This window comes from Podarcis melisellensis (genome assembly GCF_964234715.1).
Source record: "Podarcis melisellensis genome assembly, chromosome: 4".
Lineage (NCBI taxonomy): Eukaryota > Metazoa > Chordata > Lepidosauria > Squamata > Lacertidae > Podarcis > Podarcis melisellensis.
The window spans coordinates 40,746,390-40,766,199 of record NC_138531.1 but is presented as its reverse complement, the minus strand read 5'-3'; the positions used below and the strand labels follow the sequence as shown (position 1 = coordinate 40,766,199).

At 39.3% G+C, this 19,810-nt stretch overlaps 1 protein-coding gene across 7 annotated transcripts in view; it reads left to right on the top strand.

Moving 5' to 3' along the window:
- Positions 1-19,810, top strand: part of ADGRG2 (adhesion G protein-coupled receptor G2) — a 43,345-nt gene that overhangs the window by 11,510 nt on the left and 12,025 nt on the right. For 2 of the 7 annotated variants that reach the window (XM_081909159.1, XM_081909160.1), the window contains exons 2-17: positions 226-344; positions 1,950-2,567; positions 8,183-8,236; positions 9,827-9,874; positions 9,977-10,009; positions 10,313-10,366; positions 10,621-10,662; positions 11,614-11,684; positions 12,971-13,038; positions 13,989-14,028; positions 14,138-14,172; positions 14,763-14,860; positions 16,188-16,260; positions 16,696-17,159; positions 18,522-18,702; positions 19,435-19,591. In XM_081909159.1, the coding sequence (XP_081765285.1) occupies positions 227-344; positions 1,950-2,567; positions 8,183-8,236; positions 9,827-9,874; positions 9,977-10,009; positions 10,313-10,366; positions 10,621-10,662; positions 11,614-11,684; positions 12,971-13,038; positions 13,989-14,028; positions 14,138-14,172; positions 14,763-14,860; positions 16,188-16,260; positions 16,696-17,159; positions 18,522-18,702; positions 19,435-19,591 (2,154 nt within the window). In that variant the 5' untranslated portion in view covers position 226. The remainder of the gene's footprint in view (positions 1-225; positions 345-1,949; positions 2,568-8,182; positions 8,237-9,826; positions 9,875-9,976; positions 10,010-10,312; positions 10,367-10,620; positions 10,663-11,613; positions 11,685-12,970; positions 13,039-13,988; positions 14,029-14,137; positions 14,173-14,762; positions 14,861-16,187; positions 16,261-16,695; positions 17,160-18,521; positions 18,703-19,434; positions 19,592-19,810) is intronic. The other 5 variants (XM_081909161.1, XM_081909165.1, XM_081909162.1 and 2 more) reach the window with 5 other exon arrangements.

Here is a 19,810-nt window from a genome sequence, read left to right as displayed (position 1 = left end):
TTGAAGAAACTCCTGGGAACCCCAAAACAAAGTTTGAGAAACACAAACATAAGTGAAGGGGGCAAATCTTTCTCATGTAGGATAATATTTAGAGCCATACATGACTAAGTCATACTCAGAGCATATGTAAGTTCAGTGGTCCTACTCTGACTATGACTTAGTTAGGTACTAAGTATTTAGCACCAAGTATTTAGTTGTTTTCAGATGTTTTCTTCTGCATTCTAGGATGATTGCCCATGGAGTATATCGTAACTGCGCTACAGGATTTCATGAAATCTTATTAAAATGTAAGGTTTCTCTCTCTCTCTTTTTCCTGCATTTGTTTCTGGCTTCTTCTGGCAAAGGTAAGATTTTATTTTCCATTATTTTTCCCTGGAAAAAATGTCAGTTATATTTTCTTTTACAATAGTCTTGAATGAATTGTATCTTGACAGAAGTCAACCAGTGAAATGGATATACAGTGGTACCTCAGGTTAAATACTTAATTCGTTCCAGAGGTCCGTACTTAACCTGAAACTGTTCTTAACCTGAAGCACCACTTTAGCTAATGGGGCCTCCCGCTGCCGCCGCGCCGCCGGAGCACAATTTCTGTTCTCATCCTGAAGCAAAGTTCTTAACCTGAAGCACTATTTTTGGGTTAGCGGAGTCTGTAACCTGAAGCGTATGTAACCTGAAGCATATGTAACCTGAGGTACCACTGTATGTAATAATTCAATCCAAACATTTCTATAGCGCTTTTCAAAGTACGCTGTCTGTCATACCATGACCCTATGAAGTAAGATAAATCAGGATCATGGCTTGCGCAAGATTATGAAGTGAACTTCATTTGCACCAATAATAAAGGAACTGAACAAAAATTATTTTAGATGTTTAAATTCAGTTTAATTAAACTACTTATGGTTTCAATATACAACGTGAAACTATTCTTTTCTCGTTGGCTAGAACACTGTGCCTGATCTATCCTAAATACCAGGTATATTTGTATCCATAACTGCAGAGGCAGATAGATCAGGGAAATATGATAACAGATAACTCCAACATTTTGCCAAGTGGGTCATATGTTGCTTTCTGTCTGGCAGAAATGGGGTGAAGTGAAGAGGACAGGCTATGACTGAGGCTTGCTAATTCTCATTCCAGATACACAAAGTAATGTCTATCTAGTCTCTTAAATACATGGAACACATTTGAATTGTGTTCTTATATAAGCAGTGTAACTCAGTCACAAAATGGTTCTAATTATGCTTCAGCCATGAGTGTTGCACTTGGATGTAATTTACATGCACTTAATCATGCTTGAAAACATGACAGTTAATCTGTCTAATCCATTTCTTTGCTTCAGTAGATCACTATTTAGCATATTTCAAATTATTAAAAAATATATGCATATTGGGAATGCAGATAGGGGTTAGTGCCAGGGTATAAGTTTGCCTCTAGGATGTCCTGGGCTTTGTACATGAGAGAGCCCAAATTCCCTGGGAGAAGTCTACACAGTAACTCCTTCCCATGCCAGTGTGAATGTAATTTTCTAAGGGTTAATGATGATGTGCAAAGGAACTGAAGCTGAGGTTCTATCCATGTGGTATCTGCAATGCTTTTTTCTATTAAAAAATGTTCGGGGGTAGGTACTCTCATTTTCCTACTCATGTTGAAATACTGCCTCTCAATGAGGCCAAACTTAGATTCACAAAATGTTTAGGGGTATGTGTACCCCTGCGTTCCCGCCCCAGAAAAAAGCACTGCCTATCTGTATGGAAAGGGATGGGGCTATGCTCCCATGTCAGCCAGATAGCTAGGAATGCCCAGATGATATGAGGAAATCTGTGAATTTGAAACATAGTGCTACTTTGTCATAAGATTTCAGAAAGTCAGATACAGGAAGTCATAAAAGTGCTGCAGAAACTAACCATTTTTGTACAATTTGATTTTAAAAGTTTGTTTTCTTCTTGCAGCTGAGAATAATTTCTTAGGAAATTACAGAGCTGTGTTCAATACCTCATGTGAAGAAGTATGGACTTTGTCACCTGCAACGTCTGTGCCTGCTCTTATGAACTTCACATTCTGCATTCATCTTAAACTATATGACCCCAAAAACGATTGGACGGCATTCGTCTACAAAAAAGAACCAGACTGCGATCTGCCAGCGTCAGATTGTTATGAAATTGGACTTACAGGAGGACAAGGCAAATTGACTGTTTGGCTATTTGGTGAAAATATAACCTGGGAAGAGAAACTGGATGAGGACACCTGGTACCAGGTATGCACAGGATGGCGAAGTGAACCGCAGCAAGTGAATATATATATAAATGGTACACAAAAAATAAATGAAAAAATAAATATAACTCGGCCACTTGCTGCAGGTGGGCACCTTTTACTTGGTTGCTCACAGAAGCCTGGCACACCCTCAAATTCTTCAAATGGAATGGTTGGTGAACTGTATTTCTTCAGAATGTGGCCTAAAGGAGAAGTATTCCGTACTCAAAATTGCCAAGATGGCGCCACTGTCCGCTGGAGGAAGGATCAATGGGTCTATAATAAAACAGCGCTGTACAGCAACTCTTTGCCATGTGGTAAGTAATATTGTGCCCTTTTTTCTGTTTACGGGGATGTCTTGTCTTACTGTCATCCACCTGAGGCAAAATGGGAAGCGCTGCCTTTCCTTGCCCTGTTGTTCCCAAACTGTTGCCGCTGCTTCTCCGCTTGCCCTGCTGCATCCGCCTCTGGTGGAGGAGCAGCACCAGCATCAGTGCCGATTTCAGGCAATATCTTGCCTGAAGATATTACCAAAGATATTACCAAGTTGTTACCAAAAGATCTTGCATGATTTCAGCTGAAATCAGCACCAAAACTGGTGGTGAAGGCAGCAGGGCAGGTGGCACAACCATAGGGCTGCTTGACTCAGTATATAACAATGGGATACTGGGTAGACTATGGGCAGGGAGAAGGAGGGAACGGTCTTAAATTGTTTAGCTGAATTATCTCAGTACTATCTCACTGTGTTTTCGTGTGCTGTTGTGTATTGGAAAGACTAAACCTTTTCTCTGAAAGGCAGCTGTAGATGGGGTAAGGGGTATGGCAGATGCTCAACAACTCACTTTGCAAGCTGACTCACTAATTGGGAGGGAATGTGTATTCTCTCCTTGCAAGTGATATTCAGAGTCTAGAGGTGCTGCAGAGGCTCAGAAGGATGCAGGTGCTTTGGAAAACACAGAATGGAAGGAGGTACATGTGCAGGATAATGTAATGGATTGGACCTAAATAAAACATGCTGTCTCTGCACAATACAGCCTTGCTATTAAATCTCTTCAGATGTTTACTACATTTTTGTAGTTATGTTCACCTGTGCAGTATCAACAGAGATACTGTACAAAGTACAAAGGTACTTACTTTTTTCAGTTGAGATTGCTATGATGACAAGAGAAGAGGTATGGATAAATGATAGGCATCAGGGCTGTATATTTTGGGAAGTGTGCCAGGAAGTTATGAAGGCAGGGCATGTAACCATGTGAGGTTCAGACATACCTCTCCCTCTGAGCCCTATACCCATTTATAGACCCAGACTTCCTGTTTCCAAAAATATCTTTCTGCAGCTAAATACTTTGATAAAAGAAACAATGCTGAGATTATCAGAATTCTGTGCTGCCCTTACAGCCTGCCATTGCCTTTCCTTATATTATGCTTACAATTAAATGTGCATGATGCAATTGCAGCTGTAAATCAAAAATGGAAGCTTTAAACTAATGCACAGAATGTGGTGGTATTGTATCATATTGTTGCACGCCACCCCAATTTCCGAGTGGCGTGTGATTCCAGGGGTTCCAGGCACTTACTCAGGGTTCACATTTCCTTTGGAATGAGGTACAACGGAGATTGTGGTGTCTTTATGATATATGGTTTCTTTACACATATATACAACCTGAGCCTACAATGCAGGGGTTCACAGCGTTAACACCTTGCTTCTCCCTTAGCTGCAGCCTTGGATTCGAACACAAATCAAACATCTCTTGCTTCCCAGCCTGCAGCTTTTCTTCCAGCTTCTAGCTAACACCGCTCAATTCTCAGCTTTGTCTTTCTAACTTCCAGTCTGGTACAGATCCTCTTTCTTTGTTCCCTTAACGACCCATCACCAAGAAGCTAGCCTGGCTATTCTAGGAATTTGAATCATTCATTAGATTTTAACACTTACAGGCTTCCCCTTCCCCCAAAGTCATAACAATGTTATAGAATCATGGAATCGTAGAGTTAGAAGGGACCCCTGGGATCAACTAGTCCAACCTGCTGCAATGTAGAAATCTCAACTGAAGCATCCATGACAGATGGTAATAGGAGATGCAACAGGTAAGGTAAAGGACGGTTAAGTCCAGTCAAAGGCCGCTATGGGGTACGGCGCTCATCTTGCTTTAGGAAGAGGGAGCTGGTGTTTGTCCACAGACAGCTTTCCAGGTCATATGGTCAGCATGACTACTGGCACACGGAGGACCATGACGCGTGCCATAGTGCACAGAAATGCTGTTTACCTTCCTGCCGCAGCCGTACCTATTTATCTACTTGCACTGGTGTGCTTTCGAGCTGCTAGGTTGGCGGAAGCTGGGACAGAGCAATGGGAGCTCGTTGCGGGGATTCAAACTGTCGACCTTCCAATCAGCAAGCCCAAGAGGCTCAGTGGTTTAGACCACAGCGCCACCTGCTCCCCTGATGCAGCACGTATAGTACCACTGAGTGGGTAAGATTGAGGATGAAGGTCTGAGACACCAGAGTAATAAGTAATGACACCTCTGGATCTGTAAGAAGCACCAGGGACAGTGAAGACAGTGAAACCCCAAAGCTCTGAACCCACTTATTGAGTGAGGCTAGTCTGGAGGATGTTAAACTGCATTGTGGGTTGCTTTGTGTCCCATTTGATGCTGCATGCAGAGTTGTAAAATGATTCTGCCCAGAATATGACAAAAGGGGAGAAACGAAAGTAAGAGTCGTGACTGTCATCTGTCTATGGTAAATTATTCCTTTTTTTATCTAGTACAAGCAGCTGTGTAGCAAGTGCACCACAATGAAAATGCTCTGTACTGTTTTCCTGTCCCTTTGCCTGGATTTAGAAATATATATATATATATATATATATATATATATATATAATCAGAAGAATGACTAATCACAGGAAGAATGCTGCAGCTCTAGAAACCGTACCTGCTGATTCACATACCTACTTCTATCTGCATGTTATCATAAGAAAGAGCTCTGATCATTTAACCTTTTTCTTTTTCCTTGTTTGTATTTTTCATACTGAAGTTACTGCCTAGAAATCACTCTGCTGAAAGAGCACAATGTAATTTCAAGCACCTCACCCTCTTGTCTTCGTGGAACATGTAAATGGGTCTTGTGCAGTGTTTACTTCATCCATGCATAGTCAATACCTTTATGCTAAAAAAAGGTGTATGGATGTCTTGTTTAAGTCTTCAAACCAGATTTTTCACTCAAGTTAGTTTTGACTAATTTCTGTCCAAACTAATACAAGAAAGTGAGAAACTTTGATTCTGTCCTGTTCCTGTTCAGTTTTAACCACAAGTTGAACAACATGTGGCACAGCAAGCTGCAGTTTGCTGTGTCATATGAACAGACAAACCATGGTTCATCTTAACTATGCTTAATGGAAACAAGCCAACTTCTAACCATAGTTTATAAAGCTTGCTTGTCTTCATTAATCATGGCTAAATCAGCTACAGTTTTGGTTTGAAATGACACCTTAAACTGCAGTTAATTTTTAAAAGTAGTCTGTTCCTCACAGCCATGTTGGAGGGAAAATATTAGAGAGAGGTTAGGCTCTTTCTGTCGAAAATGTCATGTTCCTTGCTAGTATAACAGATCTGAACAAAAGTTTTTGTCCCTTAATTAATTTGTATTGCATTATTTATTTATTATATATGTTATTAATTTAGTAAATTTATATCCCACCCTCCCAAAGGAGCCTAGGGTCTCAAACAACAAGTGATAAAACAATGAAAGCATCTTAAAAACAATTCCAAAACGGAAAGAGGAAGGTCATCAGAAGGTGCTGAAAAGACAACAGAGGTGGTATCTGTCTAATATTTAAGGGGAGAAAATTCCAATGGGCAGGTGTCACAGCACCTTATGTTGTGCAGTACAGACTTCCTGAAAAGATGGCATCTGCAGGAAGCCCTCATGTATAGAACACATTGATTGGCTGGATATTTAAGGCGTGAGATGAATATTTCAAGTTTCCTCGTCCCAATCTGTATAGGGCTTTATTATACACCCAAACCAGCACCTTGAACTTACCTCTGTAGCTAATTGGCAGCCAGTGCAATTTTTGCAATGATTAAGTTGTGGAATGCTCCCCCCAGGGAGGCCTGCATAGCACAAACATTAATGTCTTCTTGGAGCCAGGTTAAGACTTTTTTATTTGCCTGGCCTTTTAAGGTTAATTTTAGATCAGTTTTAAACGCTGGTGTTTTAGGTTTTTTAAATGTGCTGATGCTGTTGTTTTTAAATGATTAATGAGGTGTTTTTTTAAAAAAAAAAACTTTAAGCCACACTGAATGCCCTTGGACTGCAGATGATGATGATAAATAAATATGAGCGCACAACCAATATACTGGAATACGGTCGTACTTTGGTTGCCAAATGCCTTGGAACTCATACGTTTCGGCTCCCAAACGATCAAAAATTGGAAGTGAGTGTTCCGGTTTTTGAATGATTTTCAGAAGCCAAACGTCCGGCACGGCTTTGGCAGCTTCTGATTGGCTGCAGGACGCTCCTGCAGCCAATTGGAAGCCACATCTAGGTTTTTGAATGGTTCCGGGAGTCAAACGGACTCCCAGAACGCATTCTGTTTGAGAACCAAGGTACGACTGTGCTGAGATTGTGCAGGCATCACCATAGGGGACGTAGGGAAGGATTTTTTTTAAAAAAATTCCATCCCTGTGATTGATGGACCCATGTGACAAGGGGGAGCCTTTATTATACCTATACCCAGATCCTGAATTGCGCTTTGTGTTATCGCCAAACTTTTCTTTTTTCCTCACTCTTGCAGTGAATTATCAGGAACATCTCATTACCAAGAGCTGATAAGGGAGGGGGGCGGGGAGTTTAGAACTGTAGGTATAAAAGTGTGCCTGTCTTCAGGTTTGAGAGAAGTATGGAGGTTTTGCATTACTATCTTTCTTTGGGTTTTAAAAAAAGACTCTGTATTTGGCTGGCAGCTGTGAGAATAGGTTGCTGGACTAGTTGGGACTTTGGACTGATTCATCAGGCCTTTTTTTTTTTTAACGTAGTGATTAAGTAGATAGCAATTTTTTTGTAACATCCATGTATAGCTATTTTTGTAACATCCATGTATTCAAAGTAGTCAGTGGCCTCGTTCGGAGGTAAGACTAAACCATATTTTAGCGCTACAGAGAGATTTGGTCCCATGCATTCTTTTATCCCTTGTCTTCCCCTGGTAATGGCTGAAAGTAGAATGGAAACGTTTGATTACTAATTTAAACTAATTATGGTCTATTGTTATGTCCAAACTGGGAACTATACTTAAGTTTTAATAGGTTTATTCAAACAAATTAGAATTATAAACCATGGTTTGAAGGTGGATGAGTCTGACAAATCAGAGTTGGCTGAAATATGTGAGCCCAAGGCTTATTCAGGCCTAGTCCTCTAGCACTAAACTATCCTGCAGAGTTATGTCCAAGCAAGACCAGAGTGTTTTAGGTTTCGGTAGGTAATTTTTATTTTGAAATCAACTCCTTTGTTTGGAGTGAACAACTGATACATATGCCAGTCCATTTTATGAATTTCTGCATATGAAAGAATAAATGTTCGGAAATGTTTTGTTTTGAATGTATAAAAGTTTAACAAATTTTGTGTGTTTCTTCAATATCACCTTACCTTTAAACACACAACCTAATTTTGGGTTGCTATGTATTATTCCATGATATGTACCTGAACTGTTCTCTCTGTGTGAGGGTTGGGGTGTTTTTTGGTGCAGGGTGGAGTGTTTGTTGTACCTGTCAAACTTGAACAGAAATTCATTAGTTACAATATGGTTAAATAGTTTCATATTGCCATCTTGTGGTCGATAGTAGTAGCTGAACAATAATTGTATTCTGTTTTGTTTTGAAGGGCAAACAAAACTTTTATTTAGCCTAACGAATGTATTAAACTGTCTCCCACTCAGGCAATGCTGGCCGTATCTCACCAAAATTTGGAAAAGTTTCAGGAAGTACACCAGGTATGTCTATTTTTGTTTTTTAAACTTTACTTCAAGAAAGGGATTATAAAATATAACACACCATAACAAAGATGAAAGATGCAACAGGCGTCCCGTCGGTTTACAACAGATTACAAACTGTATCTGGTGTTAGCCTTTTAAAAAATCTGCTCCTATACATGGATATGTATGTTCCTCATTTTATTATACAACTAGATAAATTATTTCCATACTTAGGTGCTAAATGTGTGCTGCTTTTACTCAAGGATTTACAAAGAGGAAGGATCTATGGTTTTGAAAGAAGTTAGTACTGTATATCATAATTAGGTTTAGCAAGAATTTCTCCTTCAGATGATTTAATTTCTAAGGCATTCCATGAATATTGGTGAATATAAATCATTTTAAGTCATGTTATTTGTTTACCTATCTTGCATGTTATTTTGTCTTGTTCTGTTAAAAGCTCTGGAAAGAAAAATGCCTTCAAGCTACACACAATAATCACAGCTTCTCAGTGTTATAATCAGTATGAATATTTTATGTAGATTACAAAGGCATCTTTGCCAAGTGATAAAGAAACACTGATGGCCGACACAAGAGTAAGGCTCCTTCTCTAGAGGCATGACCCCTAGCACTGTTGCCTTTACAGTGGTACCTTGGTTTAAGAACACCTTAGTTTATGAGCAAATTTGGATTAAGAACGCTGCAAACCCAGAAGTAGATGTTTTGGTTTGTGAACTTTGCCTTGGAAGCAGAACATGTTCCACTTCCTGTTGAGTGTGTTCCATTTGTAAATTAAGTCCCCCGCTGCTATGGAAAAGCACGGCTTCGTTTAAAAACGCTTTGGTTTGAAAACGGACTTACGGAATGGATTAAAGTAAACCAAGGTACCACTGTATATTGCAACTGGCTTTCCACACTAATGGGTATTTTGTTTCTTTGTGTATACATCCCACTAAGCTCTGTCCGCACTTGTGGACATGACATAACTGTTGTGGGTAGGGCCATGTGCAACTCAGCACACATTTACTATAATAACCCTAGTGGTGGGTATCATTTTATTTCCATGTTTTTGTTGCTAAAACACTTTTCCATTAAAAAATTTTTTGAGAATAAAGGTGTAGGGCAATCAAAACGTGAGATTGCATTTCAGGGTGAGATGAAACCAAAAGAGTGTTAATAAAATCTTTACTAATTGTTGTGCTAGCCCAACAAGGCTTCTACTGCTAGAAGATCCAAAGAACTGTTTAAGCTTATACAAGACACTGCAATCGCTTGTCAGAAGTTTTGACATCTTCGAAAAGCAGAGCCCTGTGTCTTACTACAGACTGCTCCTGAAACTGCCCCCACAGCTGCAAAAGCAGCTTGACATACTGCTAGGCATTTTTAGGAAAGCAAGTCTAAAATTCCCTCCTGCTCACAGAACTGCTTTCACATTTCTTTCGATAGGGAACAAACTTTTGTCTTATAGCGTACACATAGTAGACAAAGTTATACCCAAAGCATAATTTAATCCATTCATTTCTAGGTTTATAAATGAAAGGTAAACTATTTAAAAATTATTTGTGCTTCTCTATATTTTCAATTTTAATTCAAAAAATTCTCTATTTGCAGCAGACTCATCCATTGTCACTTTTGTCACCTACCCTAACAGTGCCACAGGCAAGATTTCATTCATATTTTTGACATAGAGTAGGCTTGCCTTCTTTAACTTTTTCTCTTTAATTTTGCAGTTTGCATTGATTTTCTGTTTTATATTCTTAGATGCATCTTCAGAGGAAGCTCTGAATACTGAAGGTAAGAATTGCTTGCACAGAGAATGTATGTAAACTGTAGCTAACTTTTTACAGTGCTTTTAGTTTGAATAGAAATAGTCCTTGCCTCTTGTTAAAAGCTAAAATACTGTCACAGTCATATTTTGATATAAAATGAGCATCTTTTTCTTCTTTAAAGCCAGCAATGGGATTTGGGTGGGGTGGGGTGGTACAATTCCGTTACAATTATTATTTTATACTAAATTGCTAAAATCAAAATAATAATGATGTGTAGAGTATGTGCAGAGGAAGGATCTATTAAGAACACGAATTTCCTTAGATGTGGACAGAACAATATACACTGGAAACACAGCTATGTCAACTTCTACAACTGTGGTTGGTTAAGGTATCAAAATTAAAACCTATTATATATTAGAGTTGTGCCACACTGTTCTGTCTTTGCTATGTATTCTGTCCCCACATTTATTCCACTAAATGTAGGCCCTCGCTCAGTTTCTAAAGACAGAAATATATCACTCCCATTTTGATTCCATGCTAGGAGCTGCATTAGAAATAGGTAGGATAATGAGTGAAAGTTATTATAAACTTATAATGTTCGAATTAAACTTTTTATTCCCTTTTTTAAAATTCTAGACAATCATGCATGCAACTTATCATCTATCTGCCAAGACTCAGGTTAGTGACCTTCTCTTACTTCCATTTTAGATTAGCTTTTTTTCAGCTGAAATTGTAGAGTTTAACTGTGTTTAGTTCCGAAGTTGAAACAGAAGCTTTTCGTGTTCTCCTCTCATGTGTGGAAGAAATGGTAAGGAGCGTTTTGTCACCCCAAGGCTGATGCAGGCTCATTTTCATAATTTATTCATATAGAAATTTATATCCTACCATTCTAATGCAAACACATTACTCTGGATGGCACACGGCAATTAAAAATATTGCCGCTTTTTGAAGCAATAGTAAAATGAGACAGGGCAAGAAGACAGATAAAATAAGATCATAAAAGCATGGTGATTATTCCCATACACTTGCCAGAATTAGCAACAACCTTCAACAACCAGCAAAAAACAGTGAGAACTGGAACCTAATCTGGGCGTGGTCATAACTATCTCTAGTCCTACCTATTAAGTAGTGGGTTGACATAGTAGACGACACAGAGATTTCTCCAAGTAGTTCTTTATAAGTAAGTTGGAACTGAACTGAACTGAACAGCTCAGCTGGCCTGCTTTTATAGGCAGCCGGCTGTCAACATTGTAACAACAACACCGCAGGGTTTCCCGCCTAAATTAACTGATGTGGACCTGAGTGAAAACTATATACACAATACCCCTGGTGGCCAGGGTGAGAATTTCAATACATAACAGTACCCAACTCTGCTTCAGCAAGGTGGGTCACGGAGAAGGGCCACTCACTCAGATCTTATATAGCAGGCAGATTCATATAAGATGGCTTGTGGTGTGGCCAAAGACTGTGTGGAATAGACACCCAAATTTTGCATCTGTGCAAAAGAACAGAGGGTCAAGTGATTTTTGCACAAGAAAGCTTAAAAGTACAAGCAGAGGTAGTATGAGCTTTCTATTGTCAAAATTATTCTAAACCAAGCTATTAATGACGACAACTTTTACTTTTCAGTCTTCTACATGGGCACTATGAAATTTCAGTCCAGGGGAAACAGCTCTAATGCTTTCTATAACTTAACACTCGTAAGTCTCTTCATTTTGATGAATTGCTATTCTGTGATCCAATTTTGGTTGCTATCTTGATATTATAATTATATCCTGTGATGGTATTGGGAAAATTATATGCTTGTATCAGGAAAAAGCCACCAGGAGGGTCCCCTAGAAAAAGCTTGTGTGATTGATGGAGTAACTTTTGATATTAAGTGGGCAGGTACAGAGCCGAATTTAAGTTTGATGAGGCCCTAAGCTACTGAAGGTAATGGGGTCATTTATATGTCCAGCTGTTCTTTGTCAGCAGCAAATTGACGCTGCTTTTGTGTTGAATATATGCTATATACAGTTACAGATAGGTAGCCGTGTTGGTCTGCCATAGTCAAAACAAAAAAAAATTCCTTCCAGTAGCACCTTAAAGACCAACTAAGTTAGTTCTTGGTATGAGCTTTCGTGTGCATGCCCAAGAACTAACTTAGTTGGTCTTTAAGGTGCTACTGGAAGGAATATGCTATATAGTAATTTATAATAATAATAATTTATTATTTATACCCTGCCCATCTGGCTGGGTTTCCTCAGGCACTCTGGGTGGCTTCCAACAAAATATTAAAATACAGTCCATACACAAAACCTACATACAACAACAGTGTTTTGTGTTGTTTTATTTTATTTTTTATCTTATATTTTGGAAATGTACATCCAGTTTTTTTCCTTTAAATTTTTTGGGGGCTTCCAAGAGAGTGGGGTTCTAAGCTATAGCTTGTTTAGCTTATACAGTGCATAAATCCGGCATTGGGCAGGTATGACGTAGGCAGTGAATGGGAAGGAACATTAACCTAGGCTGCAGGAAATTCTTGCTTGCTACTAATAAAGTTGATCATTAAGAGATGGACATAATGAAAAACCTTCTTTTTATGATTGATATTAATTGACTTATTTGGCAGGGGGTCATCTAGTCAGACAGAATCTTGGAACTTGACAGGTCCAACACATATTCATGGGTGTGAATACTTAGGCCCCTTGCTTTGTCAGTGGAAGTAGCTTTAGTAGGTGAAAACCTGAGGAAATGTACCCCAACAGCTTTTGTCAGATACTCCCAGTGTGTTGTGGTAAAAGCTTCAGGGTCAACTTATTTCGCTCTCTTCAAGATAATGAAAGTAGGGTTTCTGGGTAGGGACAGGGTTTCTTAAAGCAACATACCTCCTGGGTGAAGGGCCATGTCACCTACATTGTTATTATATCTGTCAGGTATTCTTTAATGAGATCCTAGCAATGTACACAAGACTATACTTTGCTAATGTTTTCTTTTTCTTCTCTAGCAATATCCTGGGGACAGCACCAGTCAGTACCAATTGCAAGATACTTCACCAGTACTAAAAGTACCAAAGTAAGCATTCCATAGTTCTTTATTAGGTTTTTGTCCCTTACATCATACTGAATGTTTGGTCGTATTTCATTTTGAGTACTCTCACATAGTAATGGCTGCATTCGCCCATCATTCTAAACCATGGTTTAAGGCAACATCAGAGTATTTAGTCTCCCAGATTTGCATGTTTTACACACTTATCTCCTCTTCCCACATTACTTATAGGATGCCAGAAGCTCTTACATTTAGTTTCCCTTAAGCTTGGTTTGTTACATGTGAAACAGGGGACATGATACCTCTCTATGAGCCATTTCAAAACAAGCCAACTTCAAACTATGGCTTGTTGAAACTAACCATAGTTAGTGAAACTATGATACCAGGTTTGGATGCAAATACAATTTGAGTTTAGGAAAGATGTGGGGAACCTTTGGCTCTCCAGATGTTGCTGAACTACAACTTCCATAATTTCTGACCATTGGCCATGCTTGCCGGTGCTGATGGGAGCTGTAGTTCAGCAGCAAAGGCTCCCACAGGCTTGCACAGCTGTTTGTTGTAGCAGCCCTGGCTATAAGTTCTGCAGGCAAATGGTGCCTCTGGGAGACACCTCTCTGTGGGGTGGGGGGATCTCAGACCAGGGATGGCAGCAGCAGTTGCCTGGAGGACTCCCAGGGAGAGGGGAGACGAGAGGAAGCTGAAGGAACACGCCACAAGGGATATTGTTTGAAAAAGGGTGAGAGGCTGTCAGCTCTGCAGGAAAACGGTTGACATAACTAGGCTCCTGAGCCCCACAGGGGTGCCATAGAAAGAATGTAGTTGGTCCAGGGAACCGTAGATTCAAAAAGGTTGAAAGCCTTTGTTGTAGGCATAGGATATGATGGGAGCTGCTGGAAACTAAACTGGCTCAGGAATAATTTACTAGTAAAAATCAAATATAGCATTTCTAACTAAGCTGGCAAAAACTTTCCTTTTAGCATTTCAGATTTCAACCAAACCCTTCAGAGCATAAGTGAGGTAAGTAAGCATTCAGTTATTACTATAGATCTTTATTTTTATTTGTGGACACTTGTGTAATTTTGAACTTGATGATCAAGTAATTTATTTTAAATTTGTTCTTTTATAGTCATCCATCATACAGTGTCATGAAGTAATCCAAAGGTTTGTTATATTCCTAGTGATTCTTTTATTGGCTACACATATATTAAAAAGTGGAAAGACTGGCACTTCAATGCTTTAATAGACATTTTATAGTGCTATCCAACTCAGAAGTGCTATTGGCTTCAGCAAGACTTGCTCCCAGAAAAGTGCCTACAGGGGTGCAACTTAAGGGTCTATACCCGGAATAACTTTTCTAAACAGCAAAACCACTTCTGACGAAATGTTTGAGAAAGGGAGTGCCATCTCAGTCTTCTAACCTCTCAAGTGGAAAGCCTTGAATTATTATTTTCTAAACCCACCTTCAAATCCCCATAGATACTGAAAATATTGGAAAAATTAAACTCTTATTGATGTTTGTTGTTCCTACAAATAGGGTTTTGCTTTGTTTTTAAATTAGTTTAATTTGCTCCAATAAGTAATAACAGACGTTTGGTCCTCATTTGTCTAACAGGACAAGCCAAATAATGGTGCACACTTGTATAGTTTAGAATAACGTGATTTAACTAATTAAGCAGGAACACTGCTTTAAATAATTCATATGCTGGCATTCAATCTAGTAGCATTTATTAGATTTTTTCCCCACATTGTAGCAGATCAGAGTGCAGTTTCACAATAAAGGTGAAGAAAAACATGGATATAAGCAGCATATTGTCAAAATTGGAAGGAAAAGCAGAACTTAGCCTAATAGGTAAGTAACCAATAGTCTCTTGTTCTAGAGAACTGAGATGACCAATGGCACAGGTCTCATCTAAATTCCAGAATTTAAGCCTTTTGCAAGGACGGGATTTAAAAAAGTATCTGAGAACTGTTAGTAAAACTGGGCTAAGGAGAAACAGTGTTTGACAACCCCAAAATCAAAAAGTCTACTTCTGGTTTGTATGTTAACCACCTTCTCACCTCAGTCCTTTTATCTATGGATGATAATAGGATGAGATCATAAATGGATGAGCTGTCTCTGTTTTATATCAGTACCAATATTTAGTGTGGAATGATATCTGATTTGAAGGGCCTTCAACACAAGAAGTGGTGCATTTGCGATGGGTGGGGTCTGTACTCCCTGGTCACCTATGGATTCAATTAAAGGAGCTCATTTTCCTACTAGGATACACAGCAAAGTAAGGGAAATTGTTTGGGTCTGTGTATAATGTGGATACCACAACAGAATTTCCGGTGGCTTGTAGATTATACCCTATGCAGGCCATTCATGACATCAGTTTGCAGTATTATTATTATTAAATTTATATCCCACCTATCTTGCTGGGTTTCCCCCAGCCACATTAAAAAACAGTAGGCAGTATTGAACACTGTCTTGACTCTCCTTTTGTACTCACACAACTTCTCTACTGATCATTGTTTAGGTATAGCCAGCAAGAAGTGTTTTGCATTTTCCCCAAGCCTCTTCACACAACTAAATAATTAATCTATTTTTTCATTTATTAATATGTATTAATCAATTTCCACTCAACCCTTCAAGCAAGTTCTCAGAACAGCTAATTTTTGAACTTCCTTGTGAAGTGGAACGACAGAGTGATTATATTGCATTTTATATGTTCAAAATACTCTTATGTTGGGGTTGGGCAAAAGGTAGATTTGATAGTAGACCGTTTGATGATTGGCAGTTGACCTGTAAGGATTTCTGATCCCCAGTTGTTTGAAAAGACCAACAGACTCTCCTGCAAGTGAAAAATTAGACAGTTGAAAGTTTAGGGGAAAGCAAAGATTTGTGCAGATGAGTGTAAACACAGTTCTGTTTCTGAAAACAAGTTCTTGAGCTGAACACGGAGGCATGTTATGTCTTTTGTTCTGTGTGTTGCTGCCCCCAGTCACTATTTTGCCTCTGGTTGCTGTACCTTGGAGTTCTTTTAATAAACACAATAGGTATCATAAGCCTGAAATCTGGCCACCTGCTCTGTCTGACAAAAATAGTTGAAGTTATAGAAGATTTAGTTGCTTTCATAATAATATCTAACTGACAAATTAAAATGCTAATTATTCTTAATTTTTTGTTATTCTAGAGTTGTGCTGTTGTCCAGCTTTTTGGCCTGACTCTTGTCCCTCAACTGTTGAAGAGCTAAAACCACTGAAATGGTAAATGTGCTATAAAACAAGGCTTAGTCCAGGTTCTGCCTGTATTTGCAACCATGTGCATGCTCTATGGAAGTGAAAGAGCATTGTTCTGTTGTTCACCTTTGTGTTTACTTTGCCTATGAACCACTGTGTCCGTGTTAGGAAGGACTGTCTCCTAAATGGCTGTGGAATAAGCTTGACGTCACATTTAGCACCTTTTTTAGTGCAGAATTCGAAATCCCTTAACATACCTGAGTTATGATTGTGGCTGGTAAAGAAATCCTCTGGACTCATGAAACACCTTAAGAATATTAGCAAAACCAAATCTGTTCTTAAATCTATCCATATAATAATTACCGCGTTTCTTTGGAACCTTGCATATCTCTGTCCGAATGCAAGTTGCTGTTAAACTGATATCAATACCTGTGCATAATTTTATCTGTGTTCTTCCTGTAGTGGTATTTATGGAGCACTTCCTTGCACAAGCCCTAGATCTCCTGACACATCCATTTTACCTGTTACTCCTTCCACTATGCCTTCTGATGTTGTGACTCTGCATGGGTATCCTTCCTCTGAATCAACGACCACTTCGCCTCCACCTTTGACTAAGCCAACCATTGTTTCACCTCCATCTTTGACTGAGCTTACAACAAATGACCTTGCTGCAAATACGGGTCTTCCTCTCACTGAACAAAACAGCGTTGTGCTTCCTTCTACAACTCCTACCAGTGCAGTTCTTCCTCCTTTTGAAACAACTAATCCAGTCTTTACAACAGTGCATTCCACAATGGATGCAGTACTTCAGACTACTTCCAAACCTACAGTAGCAGTTTCCCCAGCCACTTCAGCTGCCATGACCACTACTTTGGATATTCTTTCCACTACTGAAACAGAGGAAAGTCCAAGAACAGTCAGCAAAGGTAAGCCTTATTTTTAAATGCATAGTGAAGTTCTGTTGTTACTAGACATGGGTTACACATGCACTTTGTGGTGTGGTGTGAGACTAGAAATGCATCTTTATGGAGCTTCCTCCAATTGGCAAGCTGAATTCTCAATAGCTTACCATGTAGTAGTGACTAGTAGGTGGTTTGCTAGTGTGGCGATAGAAATCCAGTCAGTACGTTGCAGCACCTGGAGCAGAGGTTGATGTGAGCCGACACTGTGCCAATGCACAATTGCTGAGTGGACAATTGCTCCAATGTGGGCATAGGTTGCTGACATCTGCAGGGGCAGCTGTCTTGTCAAGCAATCATGTACGTGTATGCTACTGGCTGCAGCAACCTCTGTCCCCCTTCACCTTGCCTTATACCACCAGGTAAGGACAGGATTTTCCATTCCATCTCTCTTGTTGTGGTGTGGCCACTTGTTTTAGTGACTTGCATCCCTGGCCGCAACTATTCCAGTGTTGCATGTGTCAGTTGCATCCTAGTGTAAGTCAAGGGAAGGAATTCAAAGGGTTGTCATAAATAATGCTGAAACCTGGAATATGTTTGCAAATGTAAGCTTAAAAGAACTGGATGCACTTATTCAGCTGTTCTAATTCATGAAACTGACACATGTTGCATGCTGAACCTTCATGGTAGGAGGGGAGTGAAGCACACTCACCATAGTGCTTTGACCATTTTAGCCAAAGGGTGATGATGGCCTGGGACTTTCCCCTGATACATCATACTCACTGACATTTACCAAAGATAAGATTAGGAATTTTTAAAAGTTCTGTTCAGTCTATGTCATAAGATCTTTTAAGTCACTGGAATTGAATATGAAGATATCTTACATTAAATATATATATTCCACGACAGCTTATTTGTTTATTGAAGCAATTCTTGAAGGGAAAGAAAAAACAGTTCCATTTCAATAGTAGCGTTAAGATATCTTTATAGTTTATAGTTTAGCATGACATGCATGAGCAGGAATGAGCCATGGTGATCCTTCGACTTCTACACCCCCCAAAAAAACTTCTATTTTCTAATTACCATAGTTTGATATGTCAAACGGTTTGACAAACCGTGGTTAATATACTATGGTTCATCTCAAAACAAAGCGGTTGTTTCTTAAGCTTACTTCTTACAACTAATCGTGATTCTGCGGTTGGGCACTGCAATGAACTGTGGTTAATGAAAAGTGGAAGATAAATCTTCCATATTCTCCCTCTTAGCCACACAGGAAGAAAACAGTATGAATGCGTACTCAAAACTTTGGTTTAGTGTGATGTGAATTTAACGGTTGATTTTATTGTTTTCAGCTTTGGATTACATACTGTGTTTTTCCATCTCTTTCAGAACCAGTGTTCCACAACAAGACCAACATTGCCAACAGTACCGATTTCGAGAACATAGTTTCTGAACTGGAGCACAATTTGACTGCACAAACAATATCACCTGTGCTTGCAAAAGCAATGTTAAACACTGTTGATTTTCTTCTAAATATTTCCGCAAAACATATATCTCCATTGTCTAAAAGGTAAGTGTCCTATACATTTTTCTTATTTTGATAAGGCTTGTCTGTTGTGTGCGATTCTAACATAATCAGCCATGTGTGTGTGTGTATCTCACAGACAAGGGGTTGCTGCCCCTGTTTGCTTCTCTCACCCACCACACCCACAGAAATCACCCCCTTACCCTTAGAGTTGGCCCAGACTACCATCCTCCCCCTGCTTTTACATTTTGCTGCTGCTGCAGGGGAGAGAAGGGTCACATACCAAGTGAGATCATTTGTCCATCTTGCTCAAAAGTGTCTACACTGATTGACACTGGCTCTTCAGGATGTGAGACTAGAGATACACCCAGTCCTACTTTGAGTTGCTAGAGATTGAACCTCGGACCTTCTGCATACTAAGCCAATGGTCTACCACTGAGTTACAGCCCTTCCATGCACAAACACATGTGGCCACTATGTGGCCATGGATGAGTAGAAGGCCTCTTTAGATGCATAAAAAACCCCAAAAGCTCAGTTATCTGATTATAGGATGCAAGAGGTTGATACTTACCTGGACCTTCTGATCAATAAATACTTAATTTTCACTCAAAAATTGAACTTGTCCGTGACTTCTCAGTTTTAGTGATACCTTTTCAAAGCATTTCTATATTTTCAAGTTATTCAAGTGAAGTTACTTTTCCTTAAATGCTTTAATTTTTTTCCAAACCTATCACATCAGGAACATCATCATGTCACCTCCTGTTTTTACTTTAATAGAATAATAAAAATAGTGGATGGAATTGGCTTAAAATTGAGCTTCCCGGCAGAATCCATTAATTTAAGCTTCCCTTCTCTGGCTCTGGCTGTGCAGAAAGTCAACAGCACCTCGTTTAATGGAGTTTCTTTCGCTGTTGAAGATTCCCCACACCTTCAGGTAAGCTCCCCCTCCCCTTTTTGCTTTGGTAAACCTGAAAGGGAAAGAGAACCTGGACATACAGCTTGAGTTTGAGAGTTTTGTTAAGGGTTGTTAGAATTGTTAAGAGACCCCTGTTGCCCTGACAAACCTACAGTTCCCAGAGTGGTTATCAATCAATCTCTCTTCTGAGGGAATCTTGAAAACTGTAGCTCTGTGAAGAGAATAAGGATCTTCTAA